General features: G+C 56.9%; 1 protein-coding gene across 3 annotated transcripts in view; it reads left to right on the top strand.

Annotated features, from left to right (window-relative positions):
• LOC116949656 (protein ELFN1-like) overlaps positions 1 to 13,698 on the top strand; it is a 21,678-nt gene extending 7,980 nt beyond the window's left edge. For all 3 annotated transcript variants that reach the window (XM_032967208.2, XM_076072358.1, XM_076072359.1), the window contains one exon: positions 10,145 to 13,698. In XM_032967208.2, the coding sequence (XP_032823099.2) occupies positions 10,375 to 13,080 (2,706 nt within the window). In that variant the 5' untranslated portion in view covers positions 10,145 to 10,374 and the 3' untranslated portion in view covers positions 13,081 to 13,698. The remainder of the gene's footprint in view (positions 1 to 10,144) is intronic.
• Positions 13,699 to 16,193: the final 2,495 nt, after the last annotated feature.

The following is a 16,193-nucleotide window of genomic DNA, read 5'->3' as shown; positions in this document are numbered from 1 at the left end:
TTCGTGTCTCTATTCATCTGCGCATGCACAGCCCACTTTTTTAAGCCACTGCTGGGTGGCGACCTCTCCACGCCGTGCAGGTCGTGGGGGGATGCTTGACCATACTTCACCACGCTGGTCATAGCGGGTTCGTGAAGACGGGGGGGGGGAGGAGTATAGCAAAGAGCAGAACAATTGATTGTGCTGCCCTGCTGCCCTCTGCTGCCCACACTTATGGAGCCCAGCAGCAGCCGACAGACATCAATTTGTGTGCATGGTGGGGGGTGGGGATCGCCCATCACGAACTCTGATGCAGGTTCATCATCTGCTTTGCTTCCGAAATCTGGCGAATTCGGGCACCTGGCGGTTGATGCTCCCCCATCCCCGATCCTCCACCCCTACCCAGCTGTGAGCCCAGAGCCAGGCAGGTAGACTCAGAGGGACCCCCCCCCCGCTCGTCCCCCCTCCCCCCCACGCTGTGGCGCACCTCGCTCTATTGAGAGCGCGTTCATCCTCGAGCATCGAGCGGAGGGGTCAGGCGAGGTCAGCTGCGTAAGAGCGCGGGAGCGAGTCGAACTGATCGATGATCTAGGCGCTCGATCGCTGTTTAAACAGCTGGGAGTGCCCCCTCCTCACCCCCCCCCCCCCCCTGCGCTGCCCACGTGGAGTTTCGGACTCAAGAGCCGCGACTTCGGAGTCCGGTTCGCCGTGCTGATGGAGAACGCGCGCGTGGCTGAGCGTAGAGATGAGAGGTGAGTTGGGGAGCTCAAACGAGTGCCACGTTCTGTGGGTAGGCTCGCTCCCCGTGATAATAATAATGCGGAATTTCACCGCTGGTTCTGCAGGGCTGTAACCAGGAGAGAAGCAGCGGGAACTCTCTCCCCTCCTCGACGCACACCCATGGGAAGCGAGTTGGAACAAATGGAGATTAGTCCACACTTTGCCGGACCGCCTTCTCCTGGCGCAGCCAGGGTTATGGATCTTTCTTGACGCACACCCACGGCGAAAGGAGTTTCACGACAGCATCTGCGTGTGATCGACCAATCGTCGCTGTAGCCTCGACAGCGCTAGATCACTGGCCATGTGCATCGTAGCCACCACCACGACCGCCACCACCATCACCGCCACCGCCTCCACGGCCACCACCTCCACCGCCTCCACCGCCACCACCTCCACCACCACCTCCACCACCGTCACCACCTCTACCGCCATTACTGTCATCACCGTCACCACCTCCACCGCCACCACCTCCACCACCGTCACCACCGTCACCACATCCACCGTCACCACATCCACCGCCACCACCGTCACCACCATCACCACATCCACCATCACCGTCACCACCTCCACCGCCACCACCGTCACCACCGTCACCACATCCACCATCACCTCCACCGCCACCACCTCCACCACCTCCACCACCGTCACCACCTCTACCACCATTACTGTCATCACCGTCACCACCTCCACCGTCACCACCGCCACCACCGCCACCACCTCCACCCAGCTAAAGACGCTGAGCACCTCCAGCGCGGTGTCCACGTGAGCCGCTTCGATATCAGTCGCCTTGAGTCGGGGGGGGGGGGGGATTCAGAGAAGCCGTGGGCGCAAGACGCAAGAGCTTTGCTCGTCTCTCGGCCGGCGTCGCAGTCTGCCCTGTGGGGTTCTCGGGCGCACTTCCCGAGACTTAATGTCCAGCGACGGCCACGATGGCCGGGGCCGTTGATGGTCACGATGGCCGTGTCATCGGCCCGTCGGCTGGGATCGTTCCGAGCTCCACCGTGCGTGGCTCTGCGCTTTGCAGGCCGCGGGAGGAGCCGAGGTCACCGAGTTGGGACATCATCAGCGACCCGGGCCGAGATGTGAAATGAAACTCATCTGACACTAACGATGGTTTGACCTCGAATATAAACATCACGGCAGTTCCACTCGCAGCAGTGGATCGGGCAAGCGAGCGCCGCGACGCTGCTGACGAGACGCTGAACGTCGGTACCGGTTCGAAATGTTATGCCGATGTTCAAATAATTCTGCAGACAAAAATATCACGCCCGGAAGAAAGGCGGTGTGTGTGTGTGTGTTCGATGATGGGATGTGTTAAAAAATACTGGATGTGTCTGTATGTATAGCGACGGATGTGTGAATGAGGAGGCGTATTGTCGGCAAATACCCTCCGGGTGGAGGTGGTGGTGATGGCGGCTATGCACGTGGCTGCCTTTGATTCAGCACTGTGTGGAGGCAGCAGCGAGCGATGGTGGATCACACGCAGATGATGATGTTGTCGTGAAACTCCTTTACCGTGGGCGTCGAGGAGGAGCCGTAACCCTGGCTCGCCAGGAGAAGGCGGTACAGTGGAAAAAAAACATGTGGACTCCACGTGCTCCATTTGTCGGGAATAGAGCGTTTCTCCATCGCACGCGTTGGGGTTTGTCCGGGTGCTCCGGTGTCCTCCCACACCTAAACACGCATCAATTGGCCGAGATGGCATCCTAGAGGACCACAGAGCTTGGGCAATTGTTGGTGTGCTCCGGCTCTTCACTGCGTGGCTGCTGCTGCTGTTGCAGCCTTCACGATCTTTGCCTCTGTGGTTCCTCCTCCTCCTCCGGGCGCCTCTGAGTCACCCTCCCTCTCCCTCTCGCCCTACGAGAGCAATGAGCGGATCTGTGTGGCGGCGCGTTACGAGTTGACATCATCATCATCGTCGTCGCCGTCGTGACTGCGTTATGATTATTACGATTACGTGATGTGTCTGTGAATTGCTCCACAGACACGAGGCTCTTCAGTCTCATGAAGGGAGACCAAACTAACGCGAAACCTCACAGGGACGCAGCACACTGCCTCATCTCTGTCCCCAGGGGCACAATTCCCTCTCTTGCAACGGGGGTGCTACGCAATTTACGACTGTGCCTCCTCCCCCCTCATTTCTCCCGTCTCACTTTTACTGAAATAGCTACGGATATCTTTAGCCAGTATCCTATAATGTGAAGGAGGCTCATACCTATATATGTATTAGTTGCGCTGGGTTTAGAGGAAGACAAGTCACACACCGACACTTCATGCAATAATATTTAAGGGTACAATACTCGCAATTAAGTTACCGTGCGTCTTGCTTTGATGCTCATGTCAGTTACCAAAAGCAAGGTCTGGTGGTGTTCAGTAACAAACACCAGTAGTGCTCCTACATTTATTTGACGCCGTGTGTATTTTTCGGAAGATGTTTTTTTTTTCATTTGTAACAATGTTTTTTCTGCGTGTAGTTGTTGGCATTCGTGGTTAAAATATTTATTTTTGGAATAATGGTTTTTATTTTTTGTTACTAGTTCATCCGTTGATTCGGGGTGCTCGTGTTGGCCCAGCTGGGCCCGTCGATGCGTCGCGGAACGCTGCCCCCTACTCCACATAGTTGCACCTCCTGTTTGTCCCCCTGCATCAGTGGTTCTTCTTCTTAACCCGGGGTGGACGCACCCCCTGGAGGGGGGGGGGGTGCGAGATGCCCTTTCTGGGGGTGCGAGACGTGGCCAGATTTGTTTTATTTAAAGGTAAATCGTCGAAAGCACAAATTTTGCATCAAACAATGTACAATGTTGATCAATACAATGTTGTATTTATAAACATTGCACTTTGATGCAAAGCTGCAGTAAAAGGTTAAGAACCACTGGTCTACACGAACAAAGAGAGATAACGTTTTAACGCATCCCATCAGTCACACGGCCCTCCAGATGTTCGTCATTTGTTTTCAACAGCAGCGGTAGACATTGCTTTGAACGCAACCAAACCTCCGCACCGTTTTCGACATTCAAGTGTCTCGTCAGCAGAGGCAGGCTCCCTTGAACCCCAAGTCCGCTGATGAAGCGTCCGGATGTCTATACAGCAAGGACCCATCTTTCTCTCCCTCTCTGTGTTAGATATCAGTCCAAGCTGGACTCGACACTCGATATTAATAATAATAATGATGAGAGACCGTAGTAATCCCACGCGCAGTGGCGGAGAGCGCATGAATCACCCCGACTCCGCACGGACGTGAATGCCGGAGCACGCGATCCGCTGTCTGACGCCTCTCGCTCATTGCTCCATCCGCAACCGAATTGAAGGATATCTGCCCTCATTAGCCTCCCGCCGCGCCTGCAAACTACACTGCTCTGCACGCAGAGCGCTGAGTGATGGTCAATTCAGAGGGCACCCAACCACGTGGAGTCCGAACAAAAAAGCCGCATGCCATTGAGCGCGCACGGGCGCTATCAATCAGCCCGTAATATCAGACGAATCGATAGCAAATAGGATTGCGTCTCGCGTCTTCTGGAGACGATTTGATTCAGCGGACACTGACGCAGTTGAGCCCGAGCTGACACGAACCGAGGCCTTCGTTGAGTTTAACATTCTACTGTGTGCGCGTGTTGTGTGTGCATTGGTGTATGTGAACTGCGTGTTTGTGTTGTGTATGCATTGTGTATGTAAACTGCGTGTGTGTTTGTGTTGTGTATGCATTTTGTGTGTAAACTGCGTGTGTGTGTTGTGTATGCATTGTGTGTGAACTGCGTGTTTGTGTTGTGCGTGCATTGTGTATGTGAACCTCGTGTGCGTGCATTGTGTATGTGAACTGCGTGTGTGTGTTGTGCGTGCATTGTGTATGTGAACTGCGTGTGTGTGTGTTGTGTATGCATTGTGTATGTGAACTGCGTGTGTGTGCTGTGCGTGCATTGTGTATGTGAACTGCGTGTGTGTTGTGTATGCATTGTGTGTGTGTACTGCATGTGTGTGTTGTGCGTGCATTGTGTATGTGAACTGCGTGTGTGTGTTGTGCGTGCATTGTGTATGTGAACTACGTGTTTGTGTTGTGCGTGCATTGTGTGTGTGAGCTGCGTGTGTGTGTGTTGTGTATGCATTGTGTATGTGTACTGCGTGTTTGTGTTGTGTATGCATGTGTGTGTACTGCATGTGTGTGTGTACTGTGTGTGTTGTGTATGGGCCCACCGTGGTGGCGAGATGTTAACTACCTCGCCTGGTATGCAGGAGGTCGTGGGTTCAATCCCAACCTGGACGCCTGCTGCTGCTGTATATTTGGAGTTTGCGGTGTCTCTCTCTCCCTGTGTCTCTCTCTCCCTGTGTGTCTCTCTTCCTGTGTCTCTCTCTCTCCCTGTGTCTCTCTCTCCCTGTGTGTCTCTCTCTCCCTGTGTCTCTCTCTCCCTGTGTCTCTCTCTCCCTGTGTCTCTCTCTCCCTGTGTCTTTCTCTCCCTGTGGTCGCGTGGATTTTTCCCGGGTTTAGAGTATTTGGTTGTTATATAGTTCCACATGATAAGGGGCCGTCCATAAATGACGTCACGCACCTAGGGGGGGGGGTCAGACATTTGTGACGATGTGTGACGAAGGGGGGGGGGGGTGAGAAATGTGACGTCACATCAAAATGCGCAACTTTAAATAAATATAGACAACACGTTCTACTTAATTAAATAGACTTTTTTTATTATTAATGTTTTCTCCTACAACATCAGAGTGCAGCGCCACATTAAATATACGCACTACAATGACAATAGTTTAAAGCGATTTGATGCATGTTTTATTTTCAAAATAGAAATATGGTTTTGGGGGGGGGGCAGAGCTTTGTAACGTCATATTTGAGGGGGGGGTCTGACTTTTTGTGACGCCGTGTGACGAGGGGGAGGGGGTCAAAAATCGTCCAAAATCGCGTGACGTCATTTATGGACGGCCCCTTAGATTGGTATCTTTATTTCTGTTGTTTCAGGAGAAACCCCATTTTCTGATGTCACAAGTCCACCCGTTCTCCCGACTTAGCACCATTAGACTTCATTTATGGACGGCGCCTCAGGCGCTTGGTTGAGCTATGATTTGTGGCCAGGTGGCTTCTGAAAAATAGCGATATAGCCCAGGGGCCTTACCTGTATAACATAAACATAGTTTATAGTATGGTATATTGTGTATGTGTACTGCATGTGTGTTGTGTATGGGTTGTGTATGTTTACTGCATGGGTGTGTGTGTATTGTAATGTGTATGTTCACTGCAAAGTGTGTGTGTGTATTGTAATGTGTATGTTCACTGCAAGTGTGTGTGTGTGTATTGTAATGTGTATGTTCACTGCAAGTGTGTGTGTTGTGATGTGTATGTTCACTGCAAGTGTGTGTGTGTGTGTTGTGATGTGTATGTTCACTGCAAGTGTGTGTGTGTGTTGTGATGTGTATGTTCACTGCAAGTGTGTGTGTGTATTGTGATGTGTATGTTCACTGCAAGTGTGTGTGTATTGTGATGTGTATGTTCACTGCAAGTGTGTGTGTGTGTGTTGTATTGTGATGTGTATGTTCACTGCAAGTGTGTGTGTGTATTGTAATGTATATGTGCACTGCAAGTGTGTGTGTATTGTAACGTGTGTGTTCACTGCAAGTGTGTGTGTGTGTTGTAATGTGTATGTTCACTGCAAGTGTGTGTGTATTGTGATGTGTATGTTCACTGCAAATGTGTGTGTGTATTGTTATGTGTATGTTCACTGCAAGTGTGTGTGTGTATTGTAATGTGTATGTTCACTGCAAGTGTGTGTTGTATGTTCACTGCAAGTGTGTGTGTATTGTAATGTGTTTGTTCACTGCAAGTGTGTGTGTATTGTAATATGTATGTTCAATGCAAGTGTGTGTGTGTATTGTAATGTGTATGTTCACTGCAAGTGTGTGTGTGTATTGTAATGTGTATGTTCACTGCAAGTGTGTGTGAATTGTAATGTGTATGTTCACTGCAAGTGTGTGTGTATTGTGATGTGTATGTTCACTGCAAGTGTGTGTGTGTGTATTGTAATGTGTATGTTCACTGCAAGTGTGTGTGTGTATTGTAATGTGTATGTTCACTGCAAGTTTGTGTGTGTATTGTAATGTGTTTGTTCACTGCAAGTGTGTGTGTATTGTAATGTGTATGTTCACTGCAAGTGTGTGTGTATTGTAATGTGTATGTTCACTGCAAGTGTGTGTGTATTGTGATGTGTATGTTCACTGCAAGTGTGTGTGTGTATTGTAATGTGTATGTTCACTGCAAGTGTGTGTGTGTATGTTCACTGCAAGTGTGTGTTGTATGTTCACTGCAAGTGTGTGTGTGTTGTGTGTATGTTCACTGCAAGTGTGTGTGTTGTGTGTATGTTCACTGCAAGTGTGTGTGTGTGTTGTGTGTATGTTCACTGCAAGCGTGTGTGTGTTGTGATGTGTATGTTCACTGCAAGTGTGTGTGTGTATTGTAATGTTTATGTTCACTGCAAGTGTGTGTGTGTATTGTAATGTGTATGTTCACTGCAAGTGTGTGTGTGAGTGTGTGTTGAAATGTGTATGTTCACTGCAAGTGTGTGTGTGTTGTGTAATGTGTATGTTCACTGCAAGTGTGTGTGTGTGTGTTGTGTAATGTGTATGTTCACTGCAAGTGTGTGTGTGTGTATTGTAATGTGTATATTCACTGCAAGTGTGTGTTTGTGTTGTGTGTATGTTCACTGCAAGTGTGTGTGTGTTGTGTGTATGTTCACTGCAAGTGTGTGTGTGTATTGTGATGTGTATGTTCACTGCAAGTGTGTGTGTGTGTTGTGATGTGTATGTTCACTGCAAGTGTGTGTGTGTGTATTGTGATGTGTATGTTCACTGCAAGTGTGTGTGTGTTGTATTGTGATGTGTATGTTCACTGCAAGTGTGTGTGTGTATTGTGATGTGTATGTTCACTGCAAGTGTGTGTGTGTATTGTAATGTGTATGTTCACTGCAAGTGTGTGTGAATTGTAATGTGTATGTTCACTGCAAGTGTGTGTGTATTGTGATGTGTATGTTCACTGCAAGTGTGTGTGTGTATTGTAATGTATTATGTATTGTAATGTGTATGTTCACTGCAAGTGTGTGTTGTATGTTCACTGCAAGTGTGTGTATATTGTAATGTGTATGTTCACTGCAAGTGTGTGTGTGTGTATTATAATGTGTATGTTCACTGCAAGTGTGTGTGTGTTGTGTAATGTGTATGTTCACTGCAAGTGTGTGTGTGTGTATTGTAATGTGTATGTTCACTGCAAGTGTGTGTGTGTGTATTGTAATGTGTATGTTCACTGCAAGTGTGTGTGTGTATTGTAATGTGTACGTTCACTGCAAGTGTGCGTGTGTATTGTAATGTATATGTTCCCTGCAAGTCTGTGTGTGTATTGTAATGTGTATGTTCACTGCAAGTGTGTGCGTGTATTGTAATGTGTATGTTCCCTGCAAGTGTGTGTGTGTGTATTGTGATGTGTATGTTCACTACAAGTGTGTGTGTGTGTATTGTGATGTGTATGTTCACTGCAAGTGTGTGTGTGTATTGTAATGTGTATGTTCACTGCAAGTGTGTGTTGTGTGTATGTTCACTGCAAGTGTGTGTGTGTTGTGTGTATGTTCACTGCAAGTGTGTGTGTGTTGTGTGTATGTTCACTGCAAGTGTGTGTGTGTTGTGTGTATGTTCACTGCAAGTGTGTGTTGTGTGTATGTTCACTGCAAGTGTGTGTGTGTTGTGTATGTTCACTGCAAGTGTGTGTGTGTTGTGTGTATGTTCACTGCAAGTGTGTGTGTGTATGTTCACTGCAAGTGTGTGTTGTGTGTATGTTCACTGCAAGTGTGTGTGTGTATGTTCACTGCTAGTGTGTGTGTGTTGTGTGTATGTTCACTGCAAGTGTGTGTTGTGTGTATGTTCACTGCAAGTGTGTGTGTGTGTTGTGTGTATGTTCACTGCAAGTGTGTGTGTGTGTTGTGTGTATGTTCACTGCAAGTGTGTGTGTGTTGTGTGTATGTTCACTGCAAGTGTGTGTGTGTATGTTCACTGCAAGTGTGTGTTGTGTGTATGTTCACTGCAAGTGTGTGTGTGTGTTGTGTGTATGTTCACTGCAAGTGTGTGTTGTGTGTATGTTCACTGCAAGTGTGTGTGTGTGTATGTTCACTGCATGTGTGTGTGTATGTTCACTGCAAGTGTGTGTGTGTATGTTCACTGCAAGTGTGTGTGTGTGTATGTTCACTGCAAGTGTGTGTGTGTTGTGTGTATGTTCACTGCAAGTGTGTGTGTGTTGTGTGTATGTTCACTGCAAGTGTGTGTGTGTGTGTTCACTGCAAGTGTGTGTGTGTTGTGTGTATGTTCACTGCAAGTGTGTGTGTGTGTTGGGTGTATGTTCACTGCAAGTGTGTGTGTGTATGTTCACTGCAAGTGTGTGTGTGTTGTGTGTATGTGGAGAGCGGTAGTGCAGCGATCACGGAACACCAACACCGGTGACGATTATCTGAACCAGTCCTGGGCCTCCCCTAGGTCCACTCAGCCTCAAATCAATACCTGGTGCGGTGTTTAAACAGCGCCACTGGGGAGACAAAGGCGGCCGGGCGTGGTGCTGGCCACCCACCCCCTCGTGTGCTGTGGAGGCCCTCAAAGCTGCTGATCGCTAACAGCACTTGCCCGAGCAATCTGTGCAGGCTACACGGTGATCTTTGTTTGTGTGGGGGTGTGGAGGAGGGACGGTATTTGACGGGGGGGGGGGCTGCTGTGTGGGGGCTGCACATGAAAGGTGAGGAAGGAGCTGTCCTGCTGCCCGGGGTGACCACGTGACGAGGCGCGTGCGTCCGCCACTTTGAATCGTGGGGGGCAGGGGATGGGGCGTGGGGGGCGGGGGGAGGGGGCCCCTCCCCCTCTCCACGTGGCCGCGGAGCGTGCTGTCCGAGTCTCCCACTCCTCCTCGCGCCCTCTCTCCGCGTGGCGTCGCTGTTTGCGAGACATCATTATCAACATCACAACCACCAACATCATCGTCACCATCACCACCATCATCGTTTTCCTCCTCACCGTCGGTGCCGAGCCTCATTTCCCCGCTCCTCGTCCACCACGGACGCGTCCTGAGTGAGTGCGGCGCCGACGGACGAGGAGGGAGGGGCGCGGGTGGATGAGGTGTGGTGGTGGTGGTGGGGGGTGCTGGGTGTTGGAATCGGCTGAGTTCGCCTCTCGGCACCGTTCGCTTTGGCTTCGTTTGGGGCATTCTGGGATGAGTCACGGGAGCCGGGTGGGCTGGCGGGGGAGGGAAATAATAAAGGGCAGTGGAGGAGAGGCCGTACAGGGAGGGGGTAGATCACGAGAGAGGAGATGTTGAAAGACGCCGAGGTTAATCATCTCCTGCATGGCTGCGTCTGTTCGTTCACAGGAGCTGGGTCACAGAAGAGAGAGAGAGAGAGACCCCAAAGAGAGTGCAGAGAGAGAGAGGCGCTCCCGAGGAGGGATCGCCCCCCCCTCCCCCAGGAAGAGAGCTGGGAGTGACAGAGCCATGACTCTCCGCGCCACGTGCCGCGGGCGCGTGCGCGTGTTGCCTGGCGGAGGAGGAGGAGGACGCGGGCGGCGCGGGCTGCCGCAGGCCGCGTAGCGCCCGCGGCCGCCATGCGGGCCCGCGGAGTCCCCCCCGGGGGCCCGCCGGGCGCGCGGATGGGGAGCGGCGGCCAGCCGTGGTTCCGCGCGGCGCTGCTGCTGTGGCTGACGGCGCGGGCCGTGGCGGGCGACTGCTGGATCGTGGAGAGCGACCGCAACATGGTGCCGCGCGCCATCTGCAACCAGAACACGCCGCCCTTCGACGCGATCCCCCGCGGCCTCAACGGCTCCATCGCCGACCTGCGCCTCAACCGCAACAAGATCCGCGCGGTCGCGCGCGACTCGCTGTCGCGGTACCCGCACCTCGTCTACCTGGACCTCTCGCGCAACCTCATCGCGGACGTCGAGGAGCGCGCCTTCTCGGCGCAGCCGCGGCTCCGCGTGCTGCTGCTCGGCCACAACCGCCTGGAGGTGCTCACGGCGTTCACCTTCGCGGGGCTCCCGCACCTGCGCGAGCTGCAGCTGCAGGCCAATCGCCTGCGCCGCGTCGAGCCGCTCGCCTTCCGCCAGAGCGCCGCGCTCGCCGCCCTCGACCTCGCGGGGAACCGCCTCGCGGCGCTCGACGCGGCGGCGCTGGTCGGGCCCGAGCGCCTCGAGTCGCTGGAGCTGCACGGGAACCCCCTGCACTGCGAGTGCGAGCTGCGTGGCCTGCTGCTGTGGATGTGCGCGCACATCAACGCCTCCGCCTCCTCCTCCTCCTCCTCCTCCTCCGCCTCCTCCTCCTCCTCCCCTGCCTCCTCTTCGGCGGTGGCGTCGTGGGAGCGGCTGTCCTGCTCCTCTCCGCCCGCCATGAAGGGAGTGCCGCTGCTGCGAACGCGCGGCGCCGCTGGCCACCGCAGCGCCCTTCGCAAGCTGGCGGCCTGCAGGGATTACGCTCCCCCGCCGCCGCCGCCGCCAGCGCCCAGCACCGCTGCCGTCGACCCCCAGGGCGCGGGGTCGCAGCGGCCGGGCGTCGGCGGGCGCGGCGGCGGTGGCGGCGGCGGCGAGGAGGAGGAGGAGGACAGTACGGACGGGGGCTCAGGGATGGCCACGGACGTGGGCCTGCCGGGCAGGAGGCCGACCCCCGCGGGGCCCGTGAGGGGGAAGGCGCTGCCCTCGCTGAAGCTGGTGTCTCACGCGCGCACGTCCGCCGTGCTGCGGGTGCAGATCCCCGACCTGTTCGACAAGATGTACGTGCTGGCGCACTACAACCGCTCCGCGTACAGCGACGTCAAGAACTTGCGGCAGAACCGCGAGGAGGTTCGCGTCGAGGGGCTGAGCGCGCACCGCAACTACACCTACTGCGTCGTCTCCATCCGCCACGCGCAGCGCACCAAGCACGCGTGCCTCGACTTCCGCACGCCGGGGGGGCCGCGCGGCGGCGGCGGCGCGCACCGCACCATCACCCTGCTCGGCTGCGGCCTCGGCCTGCTCTTCCTGCTCGCCGCGGCGGGACTCGCGTTGCGTCGCCGGCTGCGCGGCGCGCGGCGCGGGGCCGGCGACGGCGCGGGGGGCGCCGGGAACGGCGCCGGGGGCGCCTCCAAGGCGGAGCTCGCCAAGGAGAGCGACGTGGAGGAAGCGGCGGGCGGGGGGCTCGACCCGCGCCCCCCCGCGCCCCCCGCCGACGCCGCCTGCCGCGACGCCAAGGCGGACGAGGGAAGGGACGCGGGCGGCGCGACCAAGCACAGCTACATGGAGGTGCGGGCCCCCGCCGAGGTGCTGGCGGAGACTCGGGCCGTCGCGGGGGTCGCGGGGGCGGCCGAGCGACGGGGATCGGCGGCCGAGATCTCCACCATTGCCAAGGAGGTGGACCGCGTCAACCTCATCATCAACAGCTGCATCGACGCTCTGCGCGCCGAGGCGCCGCCGCTCTGCGACTCCTCGTGCTCCGCGCCGCTCCTGCTGCTCGCCGGCGACGTGCACGCCGAGCCGCGCTCCCACGGGCCCCAGGGACCGCTCGGGCCCCAGGGGCCGCTCGGGCCCCAGGGACCGCTCGGGCCGCAGGGACCGCTCGGGCCGCAGGGACCGCTCGGGCCGCAGGGCTTCCAGGTGCTCGCGACCCCCCCGTCCACGGGAACGCGGGGCTCTTACGTCCCCATGGCGGCATGCGGACACGCGGGGGCTACGCCGGTGGCGCCTGGATCAAAGCGAGCGCGGGGTGGCGGCGCGGGGGGGTCGGGGGGATTGGAGGGTCGGGGGGGCCCGGGGACCCAGGGTAGGCAGGTGGATACAGGGCTCCGCGTCGCGGGGTCAGGCGGAGGAGACCGCTCCGCTCCGTGCGCTCCGCTGCCCGGCATGCACGACCCCACGCGGCCGCTCCTGCCGGCCCCGGCTCGGGGCGGCGGGGGCCCCGAACCTCCGGGCCCCCTCGGCCCCCTCGGCTCCGCCGCGGGCCGGCAGCGCACGCCGTGTCCCGGCGTGGAGCTGCGGGAGGCGGCCGCGGTGAGGCACTCCCCCGGGAGCCCCCCGCCGTGCCGGCCCGGGCTGAGGCGCGGAACCGGGATCCACGCCTACGCGTCCAGCCCGGAGTGCGGAGGGGGCGCCGAGCTGAGGCCCGGGGGCCCGCGGGGGCTCTGGGCCCGGCTTCGGAGGCCCCTGCGAAGGAGGGCCCCGTGGGGCCCCGAGATGGAACCCATCGCCGCGGGACACGCGCTCAAACGCAAAGTGCAGCTGGCGCGACACGAGGACCTTCACGACATCCTGGCCTACTGGAAGGGCGTGGGGGCCCAGCGGCGATAATTAGGGGGGCTTCCCCTACGCGACCCTCCTCGCCGTTCCCGCGATGAGCCCCCCCCCCACACACCGCCGACCTCTCCTGGGCTCCTGTCTTCCTCCTTCATCGCCGCCAGCCTCCACCCCCCCCACACACCAAGTGGCATGATAATCGCACTTGACCTCTCTGACCCCACGCGACACGCGGTAATGGCTCACGAGCCCCCGAACGGGGTCCCTGAAAGGGGATCCTGGGAATGGGTTCCGGGGTTCCCCCTCTGTGCCCCCCCCCCACTTCCCGTATCTCCTTGTGCGCGTGCCTGCGTTGCCTGAAATGTTTAAGTGCGTAACCCCCCCCCCCACTCCACCCCGTGACCCCCTCGCGCCCCCCCTCCTATTCCTTGTGCGCGTGCCTGTGTTTGTCCCGTCCGCGTCCCTCCCCACTCCCCCCGCCGCCGCTGCATGTCCCCCCCCCACCCCCTCCGGTTCTTCCCCCCACCACACTCCCCCCTCCCCCCTCCCAGTTTATCTCCCCCGATCCTCCCCCCGCCCGACCCCACGTCTCGTGCTCGTCTCCCGGTGTCGCCGTCACTCACGATGTCACCTCGACTGTAAATAAACGTCTCCGTTTTTAATTCCCCGCCACGGAGACTCGAGTCCAGTCAGCCGGTGACAGCCGCCGCCGCCGCCGCCGCGAGGAGACGCGGGGAACGCTCGCGCAGCCGATAGCCCACGGCCGCCGACTGGGGCAAGTTGCCGCGTGCGAGTGGCAGCGCCGTTTGAGAGACGGAACTGCGCGCACGAGGGGGGGTCGCTGCTGTCTCGCACCGCATGCCACCGACTTTGTCTTGCGCTTTGCTGATGCTCGACCTGGGCAAGCCCCACGGCTGCGTAGGATGTCGATGATGATAGGACTTGTCGCTGATTGTGGCAGTGGCCGGGAAATCCAACTCCGTTGGCCGAGTTCGTAGCGTGGTGCGCTAACCACTGCCACCACCGCTCCCTTCCACGCGCACTAGCACACGCCCACACACTCCCCGCAAACACACACACACACACGCCTCGTGTAGACACACACACTCCAAATGCGTCGTTTCACGCTGTAGAAAACTTTCACGCTGTAGAAATTCAAACAAACCAATCATCCTCAGCCACGATCTTCATTCCCACTGCTGGAGCGAAGGCCTCCCCCCTGAAGCCGTCGCCACCCATCGCGGCCCCGCGGATGCCACCGCGATCCGGCCCCAGGATCCGCGAACGATTTTCGTTCCCTCCGCTCCGTGGCGCCCGCTGGGTGGGCCCGTGGCCCGTGGCCCGTGCGCTCTGGCGTGCAGAGAGGCGCGCTGGTGAAACCGCAGGCGCCTCTCTCCGCCTCCAGGACCCTCCCGAGAGACGTGGCGTCCACGAGGCGCTGCGCGTGTCCCCACACCCCCCCCGGCCCCCTCACTCCCTCCCCACCCGCCACCCACGACGGGAGGGACCCCACTGTGTGTTGTGCGTCACAGATTTGTGCGTCGAGCTAGGAGCCAGAGCTTAACGCTGAGAGTGCGGGGGAGGGGATGGTCCATGTCTATAGAGAGACATCTAGGCAGTTCGCCAGCAGCGTTGGTTCCAAGAGAGTCTGCTGATGAGACACTGGATGTCGAAACCGGTACAGCGTTTTGCTTTTTGAAGGAAAGAAAAAACCCAATGCTGTTGAGAAAATTGCGGCGTGTGGGATGTGAAAGACAGATACGGGGCAGGGGCGGGGAGGCTGACTGACAGTGGAGGCCCCACGAGTGAACGAAGCCGCCCAGCGACGTTAAAGAGCGGGGCAGGCAGGGTCAGAGGGGCGAACAGAAACTCGCGGCAGAGGGGGGCCGATGGACGTTCATCAAACCGCACTTCTCAGCAATCACCGGCGTGTAGGTTGGGGGGTGGCTGGCGGGGGAGGTGGGGGGGTGGCGATGAGCAGGTTGGTGAATATTTAATGAAGAACCACGCGATTTATTTATGAAGATGGAGAAATATAATTTTAATTGGAAATTTATTTCCGAGATTGCGAAAGTGCGAGCCGGGAGAACCGAGCGAGGCGCGAGCCGGACGCTTGCGGCATGCCGGGAGGAGTCGACGACATCTCCACTCGCCGTGCCCGGAGCTTCGGTTTCGAGGGCAGCTCCACGCGCGTCCGTTTCCGCTCATGGCCGACCGTGATCTGGCTGTGTAGGGTGGAGGGAGGTGTGTGGTGGTGGTGGTGGGGGGGTTTACGACACAACGCTTTACTTGCGCCATCTGCCCAAACCAAAGTGCAAACGACGTCGAGTTGCTGCCGATGTGATGAGCAACACGAACGCGTTTAGATTGTGTGGGTGGGGGCGGGGTGGGTGGGGGGCGGGGTGGGCTGCGGGGTAGGGGGCGGGGTGGGGGGTGGAAGTTGTCTGCCCGTGGCGCGGTGCCTCGCGTCGAACTCCACAGCGGCCCGACCGCACGTGGCTGCGCCCATTGAACCCAAACCACGTGGGGCGTCGCGTCACACACGGGAATTGTGGCGTGTTGTCACCTGTCCAGGGTTTCCCGGGGTCGTCCCGTTCATTCGTGTGGTGGCTGAGAAGCTATCTTTCCGGGGACGTTTAGAGTCCCGGATTGTGTCCGTTACGTCGTGATGGTGGTGATGATGGTGGTGATGATGGTAGTGCTGATGATGGTGCTGATGATGGTTCCTGATGATAGTGATAGTGGCGATGATAATGGTGATGACCATGGTCGTCTTGATGGTGACGATGTTGGTGATAATGGTGGTGATGGTGATGATGATGAAGATAGTGTTGATAATGATGGTGGTGATGATGATGATGGTGGTGATAATGGCGGTGTTGATAATGGTGGTGATGATAGTGGTGGTGATGATGCTGGTGGTGGTGATGGTGATGATGATGGTGGTGGTGGTAATGGTGATGATGATGCCGGTGATGATGGTGGTGGTGGTGATGGTCATGATGATGGTGGTGGTGGTGGTGACGGTCATGATGATGGTGGTGATGATGGTGGTGGTGATGGTGATGATGATGGTGGTGATGGTGATGATGATGATGGTGGTGATGATGGTGGTGATTATGGTGGTGGTGATGGTGATGATGATGGTGGTGATGATGGTGATGATG

Source organism: Petromyzon marinus, chromosome 37 (assembly GCF_048934315.1).
Source record: "Petromyzon marinus isolate PM22_M1 ecotype Great Lakes invasive population chromosome 37, UKy_Petmar_22M1.pri1.0, whole genome shotgun sequence".
NCBI classification, from domain to species: domain Eukaryota; kingdom Metazoa; phylum Chordata; class Hyperoartia; order Petromyzontiformes; family Petromyzontidae; genus Petromyzon; species Petromyzon marinus.
The sequence above is the reverse complement of the archived record's forward strand: the minus strand, read 5'-3'. Positions and strand labels throughout refer to the sequence as shown.